General features: G+C 32.7%; 2 protein-coding genes across 3 annotated transcripts; both read right to left on the bottom strand.

The window, feature by feature from the left end:
* Window positions 1-3,619: 3,619 nt before the first annotated feature.
* LOC133676346 (uncharacterized) lies at window positions 3,620-5,057 on the bottom strand. The gene has a single exon (XM_062098009.1). The coding sequence runs from the start codon at window positions 4,920-4,922 to the stop codon at window positions 3,903-3,905; it is 1,020 nt and encodes a 339-aa protein (XP_061953993.1). The 5' UTR covers window positions 4,923-5,057; the 3' UTR covers window positions 3,620-3,902.
* Window positions 5,058-12,252: 7,195 nt separating this feature from the next.
* LOC133675954 (hexosyltransferase GAUT11-like) lies at window positions 12,253-16,929 on the bottom strand. 2 transcript variants are annotated; one of them, XM_062097521.1, is made up of 3 exons: window positions 16,780-16,929; window positions 16,203-16,359; window positions 12,253-14,042 (listed from the first exon to the last, which is right to left on the bottom strand). In XM_062097521.1, the coding sequence occupies exons 2-3, from the start codon at window positions 16,353-16,355 to the stop codon at window positions 12,600-12,602; spliced, it is 1,596 nt and encodes a 531-aa protein (XP_061953505.1). In that variant the 5' UTR covers window positions 16,356-16,359; window positions 16,780-16,929; the 3' UTR covers window positions 12,253-12,599. The 2 variants fall into 2 exon arrangements, with proteins under 2 accessions (XP_061953505.1, XP_061953506.1); XM_062097522.1 differs by lacking the exon at window positions 16,780-16,929 and having other exon boundaries at window positions 16,221-16,762.
* Window positions 16,930-27,869: the final 10,940 nt, after the last annotated feature.

Below are 27,869 nucleotides of genomic sequence, written 5' to 3'. Positions count from 1 at the left end.
TTTCTCTTGTCTTATATTCATAATTTTCAAAACTAGTCCCAGTACGTACCTTGCTTAATTTAAAGTAAATTTCAAATTCATTTTTATCCGTTGTAAACATAATTTCACTTAATAGCTTTGTGGTACTTCGATTCAAATCATATTACATTTACCAATTTGATTTCATATATATTATTCTATATTCAATAATATAAAATAAATAAATAAATAAATATACATGATAATATTGTACGTGGGCGTGTTTGTTTTCCAATTCCATCTATTTTTGTATTTCATCGGTGAAACTAACCCTAGCTATTAATTATAATCTTAATTAACCCATTAATTATAGGTTTATTTCTAAAAATCAATTTTCTCACTTGTCTTAAATTCATTTCCAAAGCCAATCCTACCTTGTTTTAAAAGGACTTTCAAAATCCATTCTTGTCCGTTGTGAACATGTTTTCAATTAGCTTTGTGGTCTCTTTCAAATCATATTTCCCTTACTAGTTTGATTTTATTTTAATATTCCATATTCAATATATAAATTCAAAAATAAAAAAAAACATTTTTCTTGGTGCTTTGTGTTGTGCATATATAATAAAACATTGCGAGATGGTTGACCTATGATGATATTATAAGTGCGTTTGTGTCTGAATCCATCTGGTTTGGTATATTATTATACTTTAATAGAGTGGTAACTCGAATCTAAAACCAACTCTAGCATAAACAAAATTAGAAATATGCTTAAATTTTTTTTTTTTTTTATATATATATATATATATATATATATATATATAATTCCTAGTTATATGTCGTTATCACTTTGCATAAATATACATATGCTCTATGCTATGCATAGCCAGTACTCCTAAGATATTGGGTCGGTTTTCTTTTCACTTCTCCTTCTTGCTAACCTTTTCCTTGAACATCATATAGGCAGGATAGTTCAACACAAAAACTAGATATATATGTTTTGATTTACACGTGATGCATTTCACTATCAGAAAATTGATAAATACAAACAAAAATACTGAAAAAATATTTCAATGGTAAATTGTTGATGGATTTTACCGATGAAAATATTCCCTCGGTATTTACTGAGGGAATTACAGTAGAAATTTTTTTTTAAAACAAAGCAAAAAAAATGATGTCGGTAATTCCGTCAGTAAAATCGTTGGTAAACTGTCAATACTATTCATCATGTTAATTACAAAGGAAATCACCAATGAAATATTTCATCGGTATTTTACAGAGAGCTCTGAAACTATTCACTTCCCAATAACACTGTTAATTACTGTTCTTTACAGACAAAATCACTAACAAATTGAAAAGTTGTCGGTGTTATTTGCGGTTTTCTGAAAAATTTAAATTAAATATTACAGATGGAATCACTGACAGATTGAAAAGTCATTGGTGATATTTGGCGGTTTTTAAAATTTTTTGATTAAATTCAAAATTTAAATTAAATATTACAGACGGAATCACCGATAGAATATGAAAAATATTAATATTTAATTATCCGTCGGTAAACCGTCAGTAAAACGCCCCAGTAAAAAGTTTAGAATCCCTAATTTCACAACAAACCTGTCTCCTTTCTTCTTCTTCTTCTTCTTCTTCTTCTTTTTCTCTTCTCTCCTCAACTCCTCTTCTCCTTCATGTTCATGTATGTCTTCTTCTCGTTTCTTATTTTTTTCTTCTCAGTTTTTTTTAATTAGTATACTTTACGAATTGTTTTTCTCTTCTTAGCTACACTTGTAACTACATTAAGGTAAAAAAAACTTTTCTTCTTTTTTCATGTTTTTTTCACTATATTTGTTTTTTATTTTATTTTTAATTGTTTTTGTTTTTAATAATTGTATGAATGTTGTTGTAGGATTTTTTCCCCTCATATGAGATCAATTTTTAGTTGATTTATTTATAGGATTTTTAAATAGTTTTCATATGAATTTTTTAGTTGAATTTTTTTTTCGTGTTATTTATTTGTTGCAAATTTTTTTGAGTTGATTTTCTTTTTCTTCTTTTTTCCAACATTTTGAGTATTATAGAGTGTTGAATAATATTAATTTAATTATTTTATAGTTTTGTAAAGTATATATATTTTTAAATAATTACCGACATAATTACATACGGTTTGTTTCCGAGGGAATTACTGACAGAATAAAATATGTTTTTTGCTCGCTTTTTCCATCAGTAAATCCATCGGTAATAATATTTTTTTTTATTACCAACAGACTTACCGGCAGACAAAAAAGTACCGACAAAAAATTCACTAACGGAGAATTTTCGTCGGTGATTTTATCGGTAATTTTTTTTACCAACAGAATGATAGTATAAATACCAACGAAAAATTCCATCAGTAAATCTAAAGATTGTGGTAGTGTTTTATACAGTACAACTCCCTACTCTTTATTTTATTTTAGATAAGAGACTACACCTCCTTACTCTTGAAGTTTTTAGAAGTTTTCTAGTTGCACTCTTTTTTTTTTTTTTTTATAAAAAAAATTCCCCTCTCAAAGCTGATCATCCAATGCCTCCGCAAAAAAATTTATATATATTTTAATCCCTGTATAATATTTACTTTTTAACTAAATTCTACTTTATAAATTATATTAACAAAAAATTAAAAATAATTAAAATACTAGGGCGGGTACTCAGGTTTTCACCTGACTAGATTGAATATATCTGTAAAACCAAGCAAAAACCCAATCCAATCAAGTTAGGTGAACGTTAGATTCTCGATGAATCATTTAAAATTATCATTCCTACTTGACCATATATTACAATCCTATCATTTTATATTTCTATGATATATCTCTGTAAAAGCTAGCTACTCACATTTTTACACGCAAATGACTATTTTTTTTTTATTCGACCACAAGTGTTATTTCAGGACCAGTTTACATATCATTTAAGATTAAAATTTTCATATGATATCACGTTTGAGCCTCGTAATTGATAATATGATGATTATTGTAGGCTTACATGGTTGTTAATTTCAGGACCCATGAGATTAGTCGAAGTACACGCAAGCTGACTCGGATACCCATATAAATAATAAAAAAAATAAAAAATTTCCTGTCTGAACTATTTTAAGAAGCCCCAATTAAATTAACCTATAAGTGCGTTCTGAGGAATTAAATTCTTCTTAATGATGGTTCAAAATTTGAACCTACAAAGATCAAAGAAGCGAACATATCTTCTTAATCACCGGACTAATCTTTTAGACATATTAAATATCGCGACCCCTGATTTTAAAATACTCATTTAGTTTCCTGCAAGTGGGTAGCCCAATTAAATGGACTCCCTCGCCTCGAAAAGAAAAACGAAAAAGAAACTAAGGAATGCTCACTTCATAAATTAGATAATTTGTTTTAGTTTTTATTTTCTAGCATAAGAACTTTAAAATTAAATGTGTTTAAGCTAGAATAGTATTAGAATATATATTTTTTTAAAAAATTACTGTGCAAATCCATATACAAGTATATAATCGCTAATGAATTTCAAGTTGATGAATTCTCCGTCGTGGTTTAATTCTTGAGACTGACTAATCACACATGATAAGAGTACATGAGTGTATCAGTGGCGTAAAAAAGAAGAAGAAAAAATTGCTTTACAGTGGAGGTTGGGATCTACAGAGTAGCTGAAATTTCAATTTTCTTGATGACCAGTGATTGATACATCTACAACGCCATTTTTGTCCGTTGTTCTCTTTTTCAGAAATTCCAATGTACAAGTAAATAATTAAACCAGAAAATGGAAACGAGAAAAAGAAGAAAGAATTGAAGAAAGAATGTAACAGCTTGAACGTGTGTTACAGTACTTGTCGGCTTCAAGTGAAGTAGTATGGTTTCTCTGAAACGATCCTTGTGAATCTTTCTTGTGTGTAGATTACCCTTGTGACAATCGGAGAAAAGTTCTTGCTACACCTTTAAGCTAATAATATAACCACCATTTTCTAATTCCTCTTCAATTTCATTGATCCTGTAAGCGTATTTACCTTGTTGATCAATGCAAGAGTAGGTTGCCTTGCAGCTTTTGAAGAAGATGCAACTGACAATGGTTTCAAGAACAACAAGAATTGAATACAAGTAGATGATAAGCGTCCCCTCTGAAATTATCGACAAAGAGCTTGGTGCTTCACGGATATGACGATAAGTTCTCACAATCCGGTATCGGAACAATGCTTCAACCCCTGCCAGGGCTATATTGACAGCAAGAGCAAGTGATAACGCCGTTGAAGCCCTTCCCCTGATCATAACGCAGGCTTTTAGAATGGCCAGGTATCCTCCGATTCTTTCCACGCCCGATAAGACCAACGCTAAGTTGCATATAATGATTGTATGGGAGAGGATGATGGAGTAAACAACAGCTCCAGCAGCTGAGAGGAAGAGATGAAAGCCAAATCCAATATTCTCAAGGAAAAGATTAGAAGTAAAGAATAAGAGAGAAAAAGCTGTGGCATTCGCTGAGAGGATCAATAATGAATTGCATATGTAGGTGAGGAGGAGAGGATTGAAAATGGAAAAAACACAATAGAAAGAAGGTGGCTTTTTGTGATTATTGTTGAGAGCTTGAATAACAGATGCTTTCATGATGAGCAAGAAAGTAAGGGCAAAGGGAAGCGTAAGAATTGAAAGGGAGATTGTTTGAGAGAGCTTGAGATTGACAAGGTTGAGCAACTCCGAGGAGGGAGGGAATCCTGCCGCCTGGAACAGACTGGTCAACCTGTGGTAAATGACTGGAAGGAGAGATGAGGAAGAGTCAAGAAGCAGGTGTGCGAGGAGGATTGAGGCCGAGAAAGGGAAGGCGAGAAGGGCTGCGGTAGAGGTGAAGTATTGATAGTTTTGAAGGAAAGTAAAGATTGATTTTCGCAAAATCTTGCTGCCTGTTTCTTCCATTGGAATATCATCTTGATCCATTGATGGGAGGGAAATGGGCATGAAATGAGTGACTCACCAACAGGCTAGAGATGTGCAAGGCAAGATTGATGTTTCCTCCTCTCTATTTATTTCTATAGCAAGTCTCCCTCCCTCTCTCTCTCGCCCCCCCTTTCTTCTTTACGATGAGATGGGTTAGATAGAAGAGGGTTGTTATAGGACTTTGGATTGAATAGATAGGTCAACTAAAATTTAAGCAAAATAGAGAATTTGCACATGTGGAGTTGGTTCGGACATTGTTTTTGACAATGGTATATTTGGATTTTTTTGGGGTCTGTCTTTGTTATCTCCAACTCCCACTTTAGTCGGCCAAAAGGAGCTTGGAGTGTCTAATTTAACCAGCACTTGTCTAGGTTTAAATTCAATAGCAGCTTGGCTTGCTAATTCAATCAGTGCTAGCTTTCGATATGCTTGAAACACAAGCTACATGTATGAGCTCCATCATAGGATAAGATTTTACTCGATTAGGCTTACAACTGAAGTATCCTTCCAAGCTCTCAAACAGCATATATATGAACTCAACTTGCCAGGAGGAATTCGGGAATCGGAAAACGAATCAGAAATGGCTCCGAATTCGAACAAAAAAAAGGCCTCTTAAGGAAGGAGGTGTAAGAAAATCTTCCATGTAAGAAAATTATATTTGCAGGGTATGTGCCAGAGAATTTGCTCGGTAAGAAGCTCCCGAGGGGCTAGTTGGGCGTCCACTGTTTTTGGTTATGTTTCACGTGGCACGTGACTGAATTCTTAGCTTTCAAGAGAACTTTAATAATAACGAGCCCAAAAGATAAGGGGGAAATGGGACTAATACTTGAATTACAAATGAAGCAGAACACGGGTGGGAGGCCCTCTGATTAACCTCCACTACTCTTCTTCTTCTTCTTTTTTTATGGCATCCACTGGTTTAATCATTTGCGTATCCCGTGACCTTAAATTGGACAAAACATGGATTGAAGCTAGCCAAGCCTATCAACCAGTCCTATGAACCATTTTGTGTTTTGAAAGGGTAGCTATGGATCCGACTTCTTTCTTCTTTTTGTTAATCGAGTGGCCGGATACGAAAACTTCAATCCGAGCACGACAATTTATGGAGTAAAAGATGAGCAGCTCTAGTCATGTGATTAACAAAACAGCTAAATGATATTGGGGGTTGATTTCACTGTTGTCCATATGAATACTAAGCCAACTAATTAGGTTTCAATTTATCATAAAAGCACAAAATTAAAAGAAAGAGACGGGAAAGTGAAACCAGAAGATATTTCATGCTTCACGTCAAATCCATAACAATTCTTATTTTTCATTTATTAGTTAACAAGATCACGTTGGGATAACTTTCACACAAATTAATTTAAAATTTAAATTAAAAAAATCAAATTCAAATTGAGAGTTTTTAAATTTTTCCCATCATACCGAGTTTAAAATAAACGATATTAATGGCCTACTTTCGATCATATATGTATGTATATATATATATATTGAAAAGAAAACACATACATGAGGCTAATAATCGGCATACATTTAACAACTTGCGATTGAAATAATAATGCAATCATCAACAAATTGAGACCACAAAAAAAAATTGAATTAGCTAAAACCAAGCCAAGAGAATATAGAAATAGAAACGACAGCGAAGTGCACGGGCCCCTGCTCGAGGATGACGGAGGACGACCACTGGGTGATGGCGCGGGTGGTGCGCCCTGTTTTGACCTGGCGGCTGCTGAGAGGTTAGGTACGAGGTTCTCGTGATATGACGTGGCGCTTTGCAATTTTTTTAGTAAATATTCTGTAGTTGTTGAAATTGGAAGCAATGCAAGTAAAATAAAAAAGGTTGCTTTCCTACAAGGTAAAGGGTCATAACATAATTAATGACCTTCTAACTGAAAAGGGTTCGTCTTAATGAAACAACGACACTTTAGCGACGTTATTTTATTTTTTAGACCTTTGGATTTCAAGAAACGGAGCAATATGTTTGATTACCGGATCAATCATTAAGGATTTCAAGTTTAATAATTAGAACACATATATGTATTACAAATTTAGTTAGTTGGTTGTCTTTGCTTCAGATCCAAAACCACTATTTAATTTAATTTAAAAATAAAAATACATAATAAATACTTTTTCAGTTTTTAGCAAATAATAATGGAGCTTATCTTATATATAGGGTGTAAATGGTGATTATTACCTTCTATATTATATTATAACCAGCTCCTTACTTGAAATATCTAAAAGACTATTTAGAGTTTCTAGTTACTATCAAATGAGATGATGACTTTTTTTTTCTTTCTTAATTTGACCCCATTCACCAGGATGTTCCTTTCGACAACAATTTTTATTTTATATGTTTGTTTGGATACTTGGTTATCGAGTTACTTCAATCTAGCTCGAAGTATGTATATGCGAGAGTCAATGTTACACTTACAAAACTATATATGTTTTGATAATTAAAGTGTGTGTTGTATAATTTGCTTTGATTTGCATGTTATTTCTCATCCTAACATTCGTATTTTATTTTGTCATTTGTATATTGGATATAAATTCATATCTTCATACAACATCATTTGAGATTATACATATTTGTTTTAGATTAGATGAGGGAGTAGATGTACCCCAACGACTATCAGCCTAGGTAAGACTAGTAAAACCACCACTCATGTCTTATTATCAACTTGAATGTGGTTAGTACGCCAATCTGACACAACCATAGTAAATTTACCACGGCTAAAACTTTCTCTTAGAGTGTCTCTCTATGCTACCACAACTTCATATCCAATATCTAGCATGTATAATTAAATGTTCTATGTATATATGCCAAACTTAGTTTACAAGTGAAATATAGGTTTCCTTGAAAATCCGACTTCCTTTTAAGATCCATAACACTAGGCTTAAAAAAAAGAAGATGGATGTATAATGAGGAGAGAACCTAACTAGATATTAACCAATAAAAGAGATTATCATTCTAACAAAAGAGATCGCTAAGCTTGCTCAATCGAGCATTATAGATTGTCATACGAAAAGATAGAATATTTGGCCACAATCAAGCTCTTATTGAAATGTAATTCAATCTCAAGACTCAACCAATTTCTCAAGCACCGACTAAGCCACTCACCTTCACTACTAAAAGCTTGGGGGCATATAGTGTTTCATTAGAATCTTTATTCACTACCAATGTATAGCCAGAACCAACAGTCTAAACAACCTCGATGATTGACTTAAGGACTGAGAGAACTCAAAGAATCAAAGTAGCATAAAAGACATATTTTAAGAAATTATCAGCAATTAAAAAGAGGTTTAAAGCTATTGAACGAGTAGATTTATATGATCAAACAAAATCGACTAATATAGGTTTATTTCTTGATATCATCATCCCTAGGAAACTTAAGATACTTGAGTTTGATAAGAACAACGACATGTAATGCCTAATGACTCACCTTTGAGTGTACTACAATATGATGACTGAATTTATACATGATAAGAGACCAATGGTTTATTTCTTTTATGAGATTTTAAGTGGTATCGCTCTTAGTTGGTGCATGAGACTCAACAACTCTAAGATAAAGAAATAGAGAGACTTGATGGATATTTTTATCAAGCAATACAAATTCAACATGTTTGTAGAGGATCGTTCTAGCTTATAGATCATGGAAAAAGATCCTAAAGAATTGATCCGAGTATGTAAACGGAGAAGGCACAAGGTAGTAGCACAAATCTCCATCTATTGTTTGAGAGGGAAATGATCACCCTATTCTCCAATGCATTTATTTTGAGTACCTAGTTGGTAGTTTAGCCTAACATTTTATAAATTCGGTAGTGGTGGATGAAAGAATAATGGGCCATAAAAGAAGGAAATATCTCTATACTTTAAATGCAGAAAAAAAAAGGTTACAAGAAAAACGTTAAGGTTCATTACCTAGAATCTAACCATGATAAACCAAGAAAATAATGGAACAATATGTGAAAGTTGAACCAGCAAGAGGATATCCACCACATCAAGTTTTAAACATTCACCACTTCCCCAATTAGTGCCCCAATAGTTTCCAAACTAAATTTCCCCAACAAGTTCCCTCAAAACCAATATTTTTTTGGTCAAACCAATAACCATACCTAAACCGCTACGCAACCATATAGAAACCCATAAAATAACTAGTAAACATTACCACCCCTTCCCTTACATTTGAACAAAATATTATAGTGATTGGTCAACATCATACAAATCATTCATGTTACTCAAAACCCATTACAACCATCATAACCGAAGTAGTACAAGCTTGACCAATCATATGATTAACCATTCTTACGTAACCGGGCACAATATTGACAATTGTTATACTTTTATGGACAAACTATTCCAACTTATCGAACTATCTAAAACTCATATTTTTTGATTATGTGTATATAATCATCATTAAAACTATCTAAAAACTCATATTTTTCAACTCCCTTTATATAATCCCTCTATGTAGGTTTTTCTTTAAACATGATAATGGAACTTACGACCATCAAGTAAGGTCATGTTTTTGCCAAGACATATGACTTACAAATATATTATTTAGTTTTATTCCTTGAAAGTTGTGCACATGATTTTGAACAAGTGTACTAAATGGCATCCTTAATAGACTTTTCTTTGTAATATTTGAGGAATCGCTAGGAAAACCTGAAGAGTTTTTTTTTTCGTATGTTAAGAGAAAGAAATATGGAAAAACTTATATCACATGATCTAATGTTCAAATTGTTAGTGTATATGCCTTGTAATCAATCAGTTGGTTACATGAAGTATTGAATTTGTTCATGTAAATATATTTAATTTATTAATAAAAACTTATTTATCTTTAATATTCATCAAATATTTGATTAATTAATCTTTAATATAATAAGATATAATTTTTTTTTATAGTATACCATACATGAGTTGTAAACACAAATTGAATCAATGCTATGAAATTAAACACAAAATATATAAACTGACATTTGTATAAGAAAAGAGGCTAAAAGTACCAAATTAAATCAATGTTATGAAATTAATTTCATCTTCATAATTCATCCACCACTTTAATTTTTTGGTCTTCATACCTATCATATATAAACATACAAAATTTATAAGAAACATTAGCTAAAACAAAGCATTATTTATGTTTGGTAAATTTTTTGAAATAAAGTAAAATAAAAAAAATTAATAAAGAAAGATTCTTACATATTTATTTTAATTATGCTCGTTGTTCTTTCGTGAAATAGAAATCATTGAATATCATATCTGTTGTGGATTTTCAGCATTACCGAAGACAAGAACACCTATTTGTTCATTGTATGATGCTAAAAGTTCCACCATTTAAAGAAAATTACTCTAGTTTTTTTTTATTCTTATTGTTCATCATGTCCTCTAAAAGCACATGTTTGAAATGTGAGTAAATGAATAATGTCTATTAAAGCTTTAATATGAAATCAATTATTTAGAATAAAAAAAAATTAATAAAGAAAGATTCTTACATATTTATTTTAATTATGCTCGTTGTTCTTTCGTGAAATAGAAATCATTGAATATCATATCTGTTGTGGATTTTCAGCATTACCGAAGACAAGAACACCTATTTGTTCATTGTATGATGCTAAAAGTTCCACCATTTAAAGAAAATTACTCTAGTTTTTTTTTATTCTTATTGTTCATCATGTCCTCTAAAAGCACATGTTTGAAATGTGAGTAAATGAATAATGTCTATTAAAGCTTTAATATGAAATCAATTATTTAGAATTTCTTGAGATGTTTATCTCTCAACCACCTTCTCAATACGACATGACTAATTTTTCAAATTCTCCAAGCACAAGACAATAACTCTATGAGCTAAATTTGGACCTTTTTTAATATAAGTAAAAAAAAGCACATTGTTATTAACTTTCTTCCAATAATTGAATATATTAATAGTAAATTTATTTGATCTGAACTTTCTTGTTGGTTTACTTGTAAATAGATAACAAGTAAAACAAAATGTAGCATTTTTCTTTTAATTTTTAAGTCAGGAAAAACTTTTGAATCGATAAAACTAAAATCGACAAAAATGTTTTTACCAATCAACAGATATTCATACATCAAATGTTGATATAACCTTAGATTATTGTATGCCTTTTAAATTTTAGCTTGTTGATTAACTAGGTATTCTTAAATTTAAGGACAACTACTTAGATCTTAAATTAAATGATCAATATCAATACTTTCTAGTAAGAGACTATTTAATAATCAATATCAATACTTTCCTGTTCAATTCTTACAATTCTAGTAAGAGACTACTTAATAATCAATGCAGTTTCTTTGCAATCCAAAACAGGTTAGGGATGCTTAACCATTAATTCAATATTAGACACTAGAGTTGGTTTATTAGGCTATGATTTTTCTATTTTTTCTCAAAAAAATAAAATAATTCTTCATGTCTTAATCACATGTCTTAATCACGGTTCAACTTGAAATCAAAACACCCGGATGCCATGAAAGGTCAAACAAGAAGGTTGTGTAACAACAATAAAGGCTCATTAGTAATACACCAAATTGCCAAATTGCTCCTAGACTAAGCTAGTCTGCTTTTTTTAGCATGAGCCATATGACAAAAATTGCATGAAATTTATGACGAGATTATCTTTAAGGAGGCAAAGCTTATGTGGGCCTGTGGCATTAGAAATCGATATTCTAATTAAATTTCTGTCCAGCAACTTTTCAACCTCTATATATCAAGCCTAAAGGATATATATCCTATACTCTTTATCCTTATGGATGGTTTATTTTGAATTGCATAAAGCAAAAGCATTGAAATCATAAGTCGAATACTGAACCAAATGAGAAGTTAGCAGTGCACAAATCCCACTGGAGGAAAGATTCAACGTTAGATGAACAATCACATGAAAATAAAAAAGATTATGAATCAACCTCATTCTGGCATCATAGCAACCAATCCAACTGTATTTAGGAATTAGGCAAATGGTTTTTCCCCCACTACTAGGACCAATTATAATCAGGAATCTTATTTTATGGGAGATAAAAAAAAATCAATCAATTTTTGAAATCATCTCTTCAATCCTCAAAATTTCCAGAGATTGAGGTTTGTTTCTAGCTAATTGTTGAAAGATACAAAAAACCCTAAAAATCTACTAGTTAGAACTTTGTTGAAACCTATGCAGATAAGTAAAAGGGAGAAGTTAATTTGCCTTGAAAAGAAAATAATCCAAGCTTGAATTGAAGTCCTTTGATGCCGGCAATTAATTTATAAAACCATGTAACATAGTTGAATGCTGATATGAAAGCACCAAGACAGGGACTAAATACCTGGTTGTGTAAATTAACAGAGACAGGCCAGCATAACAAACGTCTGTCCAGTTACAATATAATTCATAAACGCTGAAAATTTATTACAAGAATTGCTAAGAAACAAATGATTCTACAGCTAGCAGAAGGGGAAAGGAAACCCCATCAGCCAAAATTGAATCCCCAACAGTTCTTCCCTGGTAAATTTAAATCCTCTATAGTATAAAACTCGTTCCTTTTCCTTTAAGAAACTATAATAAAAAACGAAAAAAAATTAAAAAGTAAAGATCCTAACAAAGCCAAAATTTTCTATTTCTGGCTCTACAACAATGCGATCCTGGGTCAACTGTTTAAAAACGTTGAAGATCGCATAAATATCAAGATTCAAGAAGTAGCACATTTCAACTAGTGACACAATCTTGGTAATACGGGTGACTCTGATTTACATACCTTTCCCAAAGAGGCTTGTACCTGCTAATGGCCAATTTAAGCCATGGTTTCATGTTCCCATTAAAGTGAATAACCGCAGCACTGTCAATCAGGCGGTCATCAATGTTCATATCATATCCCAATCCTAACACATGCCATCTCCGATCAAGTGGCTCAGTCAGTCCATAAAATGCTAGAAGGGCTGGGGGGAGTGTTCCCAGCTTCCACAGTGTCTGATCAGCATTCTGTTCCTGCCAGTAATGATATTGTGCAGTCACATTTTCCTTCCTCCATGCAATCAAATCAAAAATATTCATTCCAAACGCCCAACCACATGCCTGCGGGTCAAATTTAGAGCTGATGATTGGGTTTGAAAAATTGATATACTTATAATATCGATGGAATGTTTCAAGACAGGTTTCCACAGCTCCATTAACATTCCCATGCAAATCCAATGAAAACAGTCTTGTCAGATCCTTCTGGACAACAACATCATCATCAAGGAAGACAATCTTTTCCAGATGCGGATAGATCTCAGGGATGTAAAAGCGGAGATGATTGAGCAAAGACAGGTACTTAGGGTTCCGCAGTTTTGACTCAACCTTCATATCTTGATCTGCCCCAAAGTAGTAGGCCCTTGAATCTTGATGAAGGATCTGTTTGATAACAGGAGCATAAGAAGCATTCAACCAGGAGAACTCTTCTATATTCTGCACTTCTACAGTGGCCCCTTTGAAGTCATTAGTTAGAAACCAAGCCTGCATGGATCCATAGCTGATTCCATTTGTTACTACGTGGAAAACAAGTTGTTTTGGATGGTCAGCATTGCAGACTGTGGAGTTGACCACCACAGAGGTGGCCAGAATATTGTCTGAAAATATGCAGAAATGATAGAGATTGTTGTCCACGACTCGAGGGGAGTTTCTCTTCTCCTCTGCATGATTTTGGAGGGGCAGCTGCTTAAGCCAGTCATTTATGAGCTTTACTTTCAGGCAGTGAAGACTCTTGGGCAAAACTTCAGCCACTAACTGACCAAAGAGTGTACTCTGAACTGTTGCTGCATTTGTTCGCTGTTCTAGGGCTTGGATATGAGATTTCATTGTCATCATGGTGGTTGCAATATCATAATGAGCATCTTGTGCCTTGAAAATTAGATATGATAGGCTACTGATTATTGGCTCTGCTTCTTCTACTGTTATGGGCTCCCCTCTCATGGCAGCTTTTGAAAGCAATAGTTGGCAACTTCTTATCTTTTTACTCAGTTCCCAAGCAAGATGAAGGTTGTTGTGCTCCTTAGCTATTATGACATAAGCCTTGGCAAGTGTCATTTGCTCTGCCAACTGCCGCGAAAATGAGCTGGCATTTAATATTTCCTTGGTGAAATTAAAACCCCCACGTTTTATTGCATGTTCACCCTGGCAAAGAAGCATCACTGTTCAGTAAGTCGAGAAATCTTAAATAGAACAATGCCTGCAATTACTGCATATGACTTGAAGCGTCTGCGTATTGTGAAAATGTGTGCAACTCATATTTTGTAATACAAACTTCTGTTTATATCTCTATAAATTGATCATTTAAATACTAATGTTGTGGGGTAGGTTAGCAATCCAAAAATAAAACACAACTATGCATGAAAAACAAATTTTGTTTCTGATCTTACTTGATTGCCTAGAGTAACATAGAAAAAGTAAATTCTGGTCAGAAAGTGATACCTGCAGATTCATTAGATGTCTTAGCAATATTCTCAAAACTACAGGATTAGCTGTTTTGTCCAAGCTTAACCTCACGCTAAGATGGAGCGAAAAATGAAAATAAGGCAATTGTGTGACCCAGTTACGAAACATAACATTTGCAGCCTCTTTTGATTTCAGGCAATTCATTATTACCAAAACTGACACTACTAAAATGTATGCCCGGCATTCTCAAAAGAACACCACAGTATCATAGAACCCTATTGATGTGTTGTAAGATTTTAATATTCAATGGACTGATGACTCTTCTCATAACCTCTGGTCCACATGAGGCATGGCAGAGAAAAAAATAGAAATACCTTTACTCAGTAAACTATAAAGTGCAAGATTTTAATATTCAATCGACCTGATGACTCTTCTCATAACCTCTTGTCCACATGAGGCATGACAGAGAAAAAAGTAGAAATACCTTTACTCAGTAAACTGTAAAGTGCAAAATCATGGGAAAAAAGGGTAAAAACCATGGATTGAAGCATTTAACCATGGAAATCTAAGTCCTTGGTCATACAGTTCAAAGATTACATGCACTGGCACACGTTTCAAATTTATTTCCAACATAAAGTCTGTGAATGCATTTCCACCATTTTCAGTATTCTTCAGTCTTGTGACAAAATAGAAATGAAAAGATGAATACATTACTTCCATCCCATCATAATCATAAAGCCTGTAGGAAAAAAAGTAACAGTAGCTTTGGTTGTGCAACATGGTGTAGCAGAAGTGCTCAGATTTGAGAGGACAAAAGAGGGATGAAGAACCAATGCCACATGTCATCTTAAAACTCTCAGCATACTTGACCCAGTTATGTAATTTATTAATCCACAAGATGAGATTAAAAAAATGGGATTTTCCATGGTAAGACTCCAGTCCTTAATGAGCTGGGTTTATAAGAAAATTATATATCTTGTAACTAAGCATCTATTAGCCTTTCATGTTGACTGCTACATAGTGGTTGAAAATCTACCATTGGAGAAAGCATCCCATATCCCTGCTTTCCCAACAACAGATTTTAGTTCGCTATGTGACATTACAATGTTGTTTCCCGGAAAAAGCCTTGTGTTATCAAATACTTATTGTTCTGTTGAACCACATAGCAGCATCAAACAGACTCCAAGAAGGTCATGTATCCTATCAGCATGTTCTCAAACAAGAGAGCATATAAAACCACTTTTAGTGAAACAATAGCTATCACAGTTGTAGTTATGGGAATATGGCATGTCTGAATTCATCAAATATATAAATGAACTTTAGTTGTTTCTTCATTCCCAACAACAACCCTAACAACAGGATACTACGGAAACTATGATAGATGAATGGATTTTGGTAACATCTCTCGGAAAAAAGCAGGTAAACCAAGTAATGTATAATCTATGTTTAAACACCTATGCCTAAACGAAACATCATTATTTTGAGCAGAAATGGCATACAATTTAATCACAATTATGTAGCTCAGGGTAGCCAACAGATGAGTTCTGTAATTAATTCAAATCCTATTTTTTATACTGATTAATAATAAGAACAACAAGACCTCATTTTATCCATACAAAAGTCATTTAACACAAAAAGATAATTAAATTGAATCCACTTAGTTGATATAAATCACACCGAATCAAATTATCCAAACGTTGATATGATTGAAACAAAATATTTATCAATCAGTTACACTTATTAAAGCTTCTGGATCAATAGGGTATCGTCAAAAACCACTGAATATATCAAACTAAACAGTTAAAAATCAAATTAATAGAAACACACAAGATCAAATAGACATTAGGGGGGCAGAAAAAAAAACAGGAAATGGGTTCTTAATATGTAAGTAAACCTTACCATTATTGGCTGCTTAACCTGATCTTCAGGATGATTGTGGAGAAACACAAACAAAACCAATCCTGCAATCAAGAACATCCCAATAAGCGCCCAGATCCACCGCGATAACCTCCTTCTAACTGGACGCCGGTACTCTGCCGGTCGCCTCCTCATATTTCTTCACAATTCACCACCAAGGAAAACAAATTCAAGATTTTCCAAATCCACCATCACCCCCAAGATTTAAAATACCAGCAAGAAACAGTCACAACACTAACAAGAATTGAAAAGGGTGAGACAGAGACATAAATAATAATCAAGAAATGGGAAAGAACGGTGTATCGAGTTGAATGTGGAGGGGTTCAAATGGAAAGAGCAAGAAGAGAACGATTGTGATCTGGGTTTTATCGAGAGTGTAAATACTAGAAAAAGAAATGAGAGATAGAGTAGAAATTTCCAACCAAAGTCGTCTGTCCTGGTCCTTTTATATTTATATATATGAGAAACTAAAAGTGGGGCTGCATGCCTGGTTGTGCCTGTCTATGGAGTGAAAAGAAACTAGCGAAAAGGAAACAGCCAGCAAGTGTATGAAACATACCATGCTCGATTCTTGAATCTTTTTTCCATTTTATCACCTAATGCAGCAAGTGTAAAACAACCTATCAACCATAGATAGCACTGCAGGGAGTTCCCACCTTGCATCGGCACTCAACGAAATTTACCGTACCAAAGTAGAGTGAGATTTTAGGACGAGTCTGAAAGACAGATTTAATGTTTGTTACACTTTCTAGGATATATTTGATCGTTAAAAAAAAAATAGTATAAAAGCTTATACAAGTTCATTGTTATGCCTTGAAGATGCATTACGTTTCTAAGTTTAAGTTTTGCAATTTATTTCTCTAGAAAAAGCCACTGCAAAGTGAAATAATTTGTTAATTATTTTTTATTATTCAAGTTTTAAGGTGATATCAAGGTTGTCAATTTCATTCCGTTGCGTTTAGAATGGTCGAAACATTTCATATCAATTCAAAAAACAGAATAAAACGAAACAAATTTCATCTCATTTTAAATCTCGGTCCGTTCCGGATTTGTCGGCTAAATTCCGCCCAGAACGTTCCGGTTTCATTCCACATGTTCCGTTCCGCTCTTGAAAAGTCATTGAATCAAATTGAACCTTATTCAATTTAATTAATTAAACCATCCAATTATAAAAACCTCTTTTTCATTACTATTTTCAATAACAATGATATTGATAATAATATTGAACATTATTATTACTATTTTCATTAACAATGATATTAATTTTTTAAAATTAGATTTATCATTAATATATATGGTTTATATTCATGTTATTTTTTTTCATGTTTATACTTTGTAGGAATTTGAGCAAAATAAGGAATGCTTTAGATTTCATTAGCCTTGATAACATTGACCTAACTTTATATTTAAAATATTTGTGTTAAAACATTTTACTTTCATAATATTTTGATATTTTGTTTAAGTTGAATTACTTTAAGTTAAAGATCTATTTAATCTTGACTATTTAGAAATATTTTAAATTTTAAAATTATATTTGTTTGGCATTGTGTTTGTATTGCATAAGTTATAATTAATTTATCTTGAATTTCAATTATGTTTGTTATATATATATATATATATATATATATATATATATATATATATATATATATATATATGAACTAAGTACAACCCCGAAACGGCACACCAAAACACTCCGAAACTGAAACATTTCGTTCCAATTGAAAAAATGAAACACCTACTGAAACGGAATTGACAACCTTGGATGAAATAACTGAGTTTTAAATGCACAACTACATGATTGATACAAATAATAATTTAAACTCAATGATGGGTTTTTTTCAACATAAGAAGAATGGTGCAAAAGATTTTTTTTAATTATTTTTTCTATTTAGTTTAGAAAATTAAATAATATGCTTAATAATTTTATTTTTACTAGTTTGTTTAGGGTTTTTATTTATTTTTCATTATTTTTAGATTTTATTGAGTGTATAGGTTTATTTAAGGAGATTTAAAACTCTTAAAGTGACACGCTACTTGAAAAAAAATATTCAGTAAAATTACAAAGTATGGTTGTAATAATCTATTTTGACACCATGACCAAAAAAAGAAATTGAAAAAGATGTTTTTGGATCAAAAATGAATTTCACAGAAAAAATTGAGTTATCATGTTAAAAGTTGACTTTCATGTCAAAATTGACCAAAAAACCATCATTTTATGATCACGGTTGAGTTTGCGTCGTTAAAGTTAGTTAGATGGGTAAAAACAAAAATAAAGTTTAGGATTTTCTTAATCCCTTCTAATTCTTCCTTTTTCTGATTTTTTCTCTCATTAAAAAAAATGGTTGAAAAAAAAAGGAAGAAATTTGAATGTTAAATCCGATCACCCAAATGAATGTGAGTTATGATTAAAGATTTAATCTAAGCTCCCTAATTAAACCCTAAATGAATCACAATCATAGATTTAATTTAAAATTATTTAGATTTAGATCGTTGGATCAAATTAGATGCAATATGAACCATCCAACTAAGCTAGCTCATGGATCCATCATAAATCGGGTCACACCTCAACCCAACCCGCATCCTCTCTCCTTATCGATCGGTGGTTAAACTAGTCGTCATTTTTTCTTTGTCCAACCACCATACGCCTCAAGACTACCGTAAAAAGATGCGTCTTCCCTCCGTGACCAAACCCTGAGGAGTCCTCGATGATAATGTTGTTAGTAGTGGAAAAAAACAAAGAAACTGAATGGGAAATCAAATTATGTTACTATCAACATCCCTCCCTAGTTGATTATGAGATACATGGCCAACATCAGTAGACAGATAAGATTGAGAGCTTGTTGTTAAGCTGTTTGAACGCCAAAATCTCATCAGAATCAACATTGAGCAACTGACAACAGCAAGGTGTGAGACACACATGCGAACTAAATAGTGCAGTTGCATAGTTAGTGGTAGAATCATAATTCCATAGTCTCACCAGGGTAAAATAGTAATTTCACTTAGATTAGAGGTATCTCTATAATTTCTCAAATCTGAATTTTTATTTTATTTTATTTAGAATTAAAAATAATTGTATTTTATTTTTATTTGTGGATATTTGAATGAATGAACTGTATGCGATACACCATAGTGCGCCAAACATGAGAGCTCTAAGACCCTTTAAGTAATTTTGAGGTTGGTTTGAATGTTATCAATGTTCTATGATGGAACTAAGATTATGGGATTATGATTTGATTTTTAAGGATTATCTAAGATTAGTGCAGATCTTGGTATTTATTGAATCGATGCTTGAATGATTGAGTGACTGTTAATTTGTATGACTAATTATTTGATTAATTATTGTCATGCATTTCTTAATTGATTGCACTTTATACATCTTCATAAAGTGTTTTGTCAAGTGAAATCTCAAACTCTGTATTTTAATTTTGATTATGTGGCTTAATTTTCGAAGATGAGATGATTGAATAAAAATTGATTGCTTGATTATTATTGTGTCTTAACCATAAATATGAGATGAATTTTGAGGATTATTGAATTGATTTTAAAATCTTGTGTGTTTTCTTATTAATTCACCCATAAGCAATTTGTTTTCAACTGATTTTTTTTAATCTAATGTTTAATTAGTTAATTCATGAGTGATTTATTTTGACCAATTGATTTCAAAACTTGTACTTATTTTATTGGCTCACTTATGAGTGATTTATTTTTAATTGATTCTTTTTTAAAATCTTTTGTTCAATCAGTCCATCTATAAGCAACTTGTCTTGACCAGATAATTTCAAACCCAAGTTTTTCTGATTGGTTTACCCATAAACAATTCATTTTAACCGATTATTTTCAAAATTGATTCGTGCATGAGTAGTTTATTTTAACCAATTGATTTCCAAACCTCATTTTCTGATTGGCTCATCCATAAGCAATTTGTTTTTAATCAATCATTTCAAAACTTTTATTTTCTAACTGGCTCATCTATGAGTAGTTTGTTTAATCTATAAAAACCTTGGAGAGATGGTTGGCTGATTATGATGATATTTTATGTGTAGTCCGTGTTAGATTCCATTAGGTTTTATTTTTTACCTTGCATTAAAAATGTGATATAAATCGAGAGCGTCTGATAATTAGAATTTTATATGCTTATGTGTTTATTTTATTATATTTGTTATCATAACACCTTTTTCCAAGGAAAGGATTCCTATGTATTCATTTCTTTTTATTTTACCTTACCCTTTTTCTCTATATGCATTATATCTAGAGATTTGTTTTCTATTATTAATGTGTGTAATGCAATTAGCCCTAGGATAAATATTGGAGAGATATCATTAATTGAGTTCATCTTCTTTCTATGTAACCAACTCTTTACCCAAACTTTGCTAGGTCAATTATCAAGTTTTTAAGACCATTAGCCTTAGGTGGAGACACCTTAACTTTATAGATGATATTTGATCATTTTTCTCATCTTATCTCATAGGGAGACCCATATACCACATCGTAATGTGAAATAAAATTAAGTTGCTTTAGTGACAAAATAACTATCCAACTAGGAAGGATAATTTTTAAGTTAAGTCATGCATGCATATCATCAACATCATTTCTAGTTTATGCTTTTATGTTTATATGATTGTTTGTATGATTTGTATTCTTTATGTTGTTCTAAATAATTGACTTGTGTGTTGTGTTTGCTTATGTGCTATGTTGCATTATTGCTATACATCAAAATTGTTTGCTACCATCTTCTCCACTTCAAATTCAATAAAACCCACAAAAACAAAGGCTATATTGGCTTTCTTATGCTTATATTCAGGCCTTATGCTTACCATTAGATTTGATGCTTTTGGTTGGAGAGAATATAAAAGTGTGTTCCTACTTGAATTTTAGTGTCAGAGATGAAAAATAGCCTTTCCTCGCATGCTACTATTTTTTTTCCCGCTACCATGATTAACAATTTGATGAGTTGAATAGTGCTTGCTAGCACTGTTCACAAAGCTAGAGTGGAAAGCCTTTTAAAGCGCATGAAAGCTATGGAAAAACCATGCTTACTAGCTAATATAGCTAATAATTTGGTTTAGCTAGCAAGGGTATGGATGCTCTAACACGTTTATCTAATATTCTTCATGATTGCTACCTTCCAAATTAGCACACAATTAAGATATTGAGTGTGGATTACTTTTAAACTTTCAAATTATAAAAAACACTAGGAGGCATAAGTGATTCATTGTGGAGCAAGATTCATTGCACTGTGATTTTTTATAGTGTAATGAAGTTTTTGCCCTCCATAGTATAAGCCAATGATGCATGAAATAGAGAGAAAAATGATCTTTTCATGAGATTTATTTGGTATTGTTAAATTGATCAGGGTTAAATCAATCATCTAACTTTTTCTAGCACAATAAAAAAACTAAATTACCCTTAAAAAGAAAAAAAATTGCTTAACATACAAGGGCTTCTTGGTCTTTCATTTTTTAAACAGTAAAATGACTAAATCGCCCTTAATAGAAAATAATCCTAAACTTATTGTTATGATCTTTTATGTATTTCCATTATGGTTTTTGTTTTTTTGTTTTTGTAATTATCACGTGGGCTAAGGGGTGATTTGATAATTTAGCAAATTTAAATATTATTAAAAAAATGGTTGTCGTGTGCATTACATACTTCAGTGTGTGGGTGTGTTCGTGAGTTTCAAGTGGTGTGTGCATCTTTGCCGGTTGGCCAAACACCAGATTTCAAGGCAGCATTGGAAAGTGCCCGGCATCACCTCCATGCTTGAGTGACATGTGTGAACAACGAACCACTGGTTTGTCACCAATGACCTACTCTTCTTTTGTTTTTCTTTTTCCCCCTCTCTCCCTCTTGATTCCCATGCCTTTAAACTTGTTTTTTCTTTGAATTTAGTCCCTGTTCTTCTGATTAATGTTTGCTTTATTTGAATTAATTTATAGAATTAGAATATTTTTTTTTAATTTTATCCTTATTTAAAATTTTCATCTATCAAACTTGGTCCTTATTCTTTTAATTGCTATTTTCTGGGTTTGTTTTTTATTTTCTTGATTTATTTTATTTTTCAATTTAATCCCTTCTTATTGTTTTATTTCATTTAATTTTTGTATCAGATTTGGTCATCATTTTTTTTATTGTTATTTATTTTATTTTTTAAATTCTGGATGGTTGAGAATTTTGCTTCATGACTTTTTGGGCTTGCATTCTAAGGGGTAATCTTGTCTCATGAGCTGAGACACGAGTTTCGAAGATTAACCTAATTTAACTTTGATTTTTTATAAGGTTCTTTTTTATTTTTTTTATTTTCATCATTCAATATCATATTGTTGGGCCTTCAACTTTATGAGTTTTTCTGCTTTCTTTTTTATGAAGTTATTCCGATTGAGCCGGGACATGGGCTTCGAGGATTAGACCAGTTTAACTTTGGTCTTTTATTAGTTTGTTTTTTTTTGTTGTTTTTTTTTCAAATTTTATCATTCGATATTATATTGTTGGGCCTTCAATTTCATGAGTTTTTCCGCTTTCCTGTCTAAGATGTTATTCCAATCTCACATCCTCAATCATAGGTTGGTCGAGTTAACCCAAGTTAAGTAGAGATGTTTTTTTCAATTTTTTTAATTATTTTTTTCCCTAGGAGTTGACCTCTATTTTTTTTATTTTGTTTTTTTGTATGGAGTTATCTTGCCTTTATAAGTTGGTCGCGTGTTTGACATATTGACTTGAGTTAATTTTTTTGTCTTTTTTAATTTATCTTTCATGTCATCCTTCACTGTTTGCTTTGTTGGTGATTGAGTTTTAGTTTTGTTTTTTATTTTTCTCTTTATAATGTTGTTTCATTTTCATTTAATTTTTGTTTTGTTATCAAATAAGATCATTGGATTTTTTTTAAAATATTTATAGGATGTCTTTTCATAACATTAAAAAACACTTTTTATTATTGATCATTGTCGTTGACTTTTTATTTTACAGCTATATTATTAAATTAACCATGTTTATTGAACTTATTTGAATCGATGACCAAAATCTTAAATTTTTCTTACTCTTTTAAGAATGCTGAATATTTTTTTTTATGTGAAGAAAAATTTATCCCGACCCAAAGCATAGGGCCAGGGGCATAGCTAGAATTATTTGTTAGGGGAGGCCATAATTAATATAATAAAATATAATATTTATTGTATTTTATTGTACATGAGTTGTAAAAAACCCTGTATAATTTAGTTTTATTCAAATAACTTACTATAAACATATAATGATCTTTGTATAAGGTAAAAGGTTTGAAGAAATACCAAATTGAGTCAAAGCAACAAAGTTAATTTCATCTTTATAATATATTCATTACTTTAATGTTGTTGGTCTTTATATCTTTCAAATATAAACATACAAAGTATATAAGAAATATTAGCTAAAACGAAGCATTATTTATGTTCAATAAACTTTGAAATAAAGCATAAAATAATAAAGAACTATTCTCACTAATCAACGCAGGTTCTTTGTAAACTGAGACGCATTGGAGTTGCTCAATCATAACTTTAACATTACACATTGGAGATGGTTCACTAGGCTGCGAGTTATCAATTTTTTTTTGAAAAAAAATCAAATTCTTCTTATTTTTTGTTCATGATTCAACCTAAAATCAAAACATATATCGTGAGAAAAAATTGATAATTTTGGTGATTCTGCTAAAAACAGAACATAAAAAAAATCAAAGTATAATCAAAATAAACCAATAAAATATATTTAATTAATTCAAAAGAAAACACTATAACAAGAATTCAAAAAACAATTGGTAAAATTAGCAGGTCTAAGAAAAAAATAAAGCAAAAATGGTAGAATTATATAAAAAAATCTCATCAAATTATTAACAAACATCTCAAAACAAAATAAAAATAGATTTTAAATTTAAGTTACCTTATTTTGTTTGATGAAAAATAAATTAATTGATGCCTCTGTTTCAATCTTTCCATTGAAAAATTTTACTTATGATTTATATTTTTATTTTTATTTTTGACCTTCTGCATAATTTATTGTGCAAAAAAATGATTTTATATTTACAAGATTTATATTAGTGCTAAGTAAATTAATTTTAAAAAAATCAAATTAAAAAATTACACTTAATTACAATAAGAAAACTCACCTTTGTAGAATAAAAAACCTCCTCCACACTTAATTACCTTTTATATATATATATATATATATATATATATATATATTACAGGGGTGAAATATTTTAGGGGGGCCCGGACCCCAGCTTGCCCCTCTTCTTTCCGCCCTTGCACAGGGCGGTTATCTAGTATAATACTATGCTTTATTATTGTTATGGTATGCAAAAGAAGAATCAATAGGTAATATAGTAGCTAATTAGTGGAGGAAAGGATTCATCACTTCTCTTTAAATTTTTGTCTCTTCAGTGCGAATAAATCAAAACAACAGCATTTGTTTTTCATGCTTTTCCAATATTTTGATGCTTTAAAATGGCTGCATGTCTGTAATTTTTTGTTTTTTTGTGTATAAAAAATGAAGAGCCTCAACGGTGTGGGAATGAGATTCCTTGTGTGAATAAGGCAGGCCCGTGGGATTAGAAACAGGCCATGGATCAGAACTGCATTCTTTAAACAGCATTTTGTATTAGATGTTCTGCTATTAGACAGTCCCCCTATTATCCCATATGTATATGCAAGTGATGCATGCTTAAACTGTTAAACAATTGTCTGGCCTCGAAGAAGAACCTCCACAAATCTATACTCAGAAAATCACGTAATTGTTTGGAAGGACGTCAAAATGGTGTCCAGAAGATTGATGAATTGAAGTGTTTTACAGCAAATAGGTTCTGTTTTACTTATTTCCATAGCGTTACAGGCATAGTTTAAGTTCTTCCTAGATGAATGTCTGTTTTCCCAATTGGTTTGTCTTTTAGATCTAAACTGTGTTTGATTTTCCCTATCATTCCTTTTTCAGCTGCTCGTTGTGCGCGTGTTGTTTTATTCAGTCCATTTTAGCACTGAAGCTTCTCTTATTAGCATCTTGTACCGCTTAACATGCATATCAAGAGGTTTCTGTGATTTAATTTTCCAGTGAAGTTTGCTAAGTTACTTTTGTTTACGATTTCTTTGAACATCATATTTTCTTATTTGCAATTTACGCTCCACTCTAATTTGATTACTGAAACAGATGTTCGATTATTCATAGGCTTTCATTAATTTTGCATGCAAAGGTTACTCCAAAAGCCTTTCTGGATGCTCAAAAGAGAAAGATGGTTACAAAAAACTGTTATATGTGGACACAAGATAGTGGTAGTGGCAGCCATGTCAAGCATGGCTGCTGTCAAACATGGCTGCATGGTAAGAGTCAATGGTGGGTGCCTAAACAAAGAAAACGGTGGCCACCATAATTGACTAAATAAAGAAGATTGTCTCCCATATCAGCTATAAATAGAGGGTGCTATTGAGAGCTGAGATGTGAGACGTAGCAGAGAGAACAAGATTGAGAATAAGAGAGAAACACAGAGAGAGAGCTAGGGAGAGTTGAGTTGAGTAGAGAAAAATTTTCTCCTCCTTCTTGTTTTGTTGTTTGTATTGTTTCAAAGCTTGATTAATACAAACCAGTAGCTCCGTGGAGTAGGCAAGTTGCCGAACCACGTAAATTTGTGTGTGTTTGATTGCTTGAATGACCCAACAACTGGTATCAGAGCTTGTTCTTGAAAAGGAGGGTGTTTGATCCAAACTCAAAAATCAAAGTTCTCAAAATGTGTTTTTGAGCATACCATCGTGTAGAGCAAGAGGAGACGAATTCACTGGTGAAAACCCGGCGAAGAACCGACATCCTGCATGCCCGCACGCGCCCACACGCGCCGACGAAGCCACTGCCCACGCGCTCCCACGCGCTGCACGCTCTCCACGCGTCGTCTCTACCCAGATACCTGCATCTGAACCGGGTTGACCCGCCACGGCATCAGCCACGCCAGCAAACCCGTACAGTCACCTGCCACCTCAGCAGTCAACGACCACGGCATCCGACCAGTCAGCAGCCACGTCAGCAAGAATCACGCGTGCATTTGCCACGTCAGCAAAAGTGGGTCCTGGTTGTCCTACGTGGAGGACACGCCATCTTGCCACGTCATCAAAAGTGGGTTTTGATCCAGTGCTTCGCAGACACTATTCTGGCCTGACACGCGGCTTCATCTGCACCGTCCGTTGATCCAAAACTTTGATTGTTAAAATCTGAGCCATCCGAAGTCCGATTGGGGTGATCTCAGTGTCGTTTCCAATAGTTTTGGCCGTTCCGGACACATCTGTAAGGTCAGATTTGAAAAATTCAAATCGGAGATACAGTAAAAATGGCAGATGAAATAAAGGCTGCGGGAATTGAAAAACTTGATGGATCAGATTTTGGATATTGAAAAATGCAAATTGAAGACTATTTATATGGGAAGAAACTTCATCTTCCTCTGTTGGGGAGCAAACCAGAAAATATGCCAGAAGAAGATTGGTTGCTTCTTGATAGACAAGTTTTGGGTATTATCCGGCTATCCTTATCAAGAAGAGTTGCTCACAATGTTACAAAAGAAAGATCCACTGCAAGACTAATGGAAGCTTTGTCTGGGATGTATGAGAAGCCCTCGGCAAACAATAAAGTGCACTTGATGAAGAAGTTGTTCAACCTGAAAATGACAGAAGGCACCTCCGTCACACAACATCTCAACAACTTTAATACCATCACAAATCAATTGTCATCTGTAGAAATTGAGTTTGATGATGAGATCCGTGCACTCATTTTACTAGCTTCACTTCCAAGCAGTTGGGAAGGTATGAGGACAGCCGTGAGCAACTCATCTGAAAAATCCAAACTGAAATATGATGACATCCGAGACTTGATTTTAGCTGAAGAAGTACGAAGGAAAGACTCAGGTGAAAGTTCAAGTTCAGGATCAGCTCTCAACATTAACACTCGAGGGAGGAGACAGGATAGAGGCTTATCCAGAGGCAGATCCAAATCAAGATACAGAAGTAAAAGCAAGTCCGGACCCAGAAAGTAGGTTGAATGTTGGAATTGTGGCAAACCTGGTCATTTCATGAGGAATTGCACAAAACCGAAAAAACCTGAAGCTGACTCTGCAAACGCTACCACAGATGAGGTGCAAGACGCTTTGATTCTTGTTGTACAAAGTCCAATTGATGATTGGATTCTTGATTCTGGTGCTTCATTCCACTGTACACCACACCATGAGATGATGCAAAACTATGTTGCTGGAGATCACGGTGTAGTCTATCTGGCCGATGGACAACCAATGAAGATTGTGGGTATAGGAGAAGTGCAGATCAAGACAATGAATGGATCTACGTGGAACTTGCAAAATGTAAGGCATGTTCCTGGACTAAAGAAGAAGTTGATCTCAGTCGGACAACTTGATGAGAGTGGTCATTCAATCCTTTTTTCTGGAGGTATGTGGAAGGTATCAAAGGGAGCAATGGTTTTGGCTCGTGGAAAGAAAACCAGCACCCTGTATATGACCACAAGATGTGAAGAAATTATTGCCTCTACTGAAGCAGAAAATCAAGCGCAACTATGGCACTGTAGACTCGGCCATATGAGTCAAAAGGGGATGAAGATACTTCAGTCGAAGGGAAAACTGCCAGAGCTTAAAAATGTTGATCT

The sequence above is a fragment of the Populus nigra genome, chromosome 16 (assembly GCF_951802175.1).
Source record: "Populus nigra chromosome 16, ddPopNigr1.1, whole genome shotgun sequence".
Lineage (NCBI taxonomy): Eukaryota > Viridiplantae > Streptophyta > Magnoliopsida > Malpighiales > Salicaceae > Populus > Populus nigra.
Note: the sequence above shows the minus strand (reverse complement) of the source record. Positions and strands in the feature narration are given on the sequence as shown.

Bases quoted from the DNA above. Each gene is read 5' to 3' on its own strand.
- LOC133675954 (XM_062097521.1), bottom strand. From the start codon at position 16,355: ATGAGGAGGCGACCGGCAGAGTACCGGCGTCCAGTTAGAAGGAGGTTA. The intron at 14,043-16,202 runs GTAAGGTTTACT...CTTCTTTGCCAG, and splicing joins AGGTTAAGCAGCCAATAATG to GGTGAACATGCAATAAAACG.
- LOC133676346 (XM_062098009.1), bottom strand. From the start codon at position 4,922: ATGCCCATTTCCCTCCCATCAATGGATCAAGATGATATTCCAATGGAA.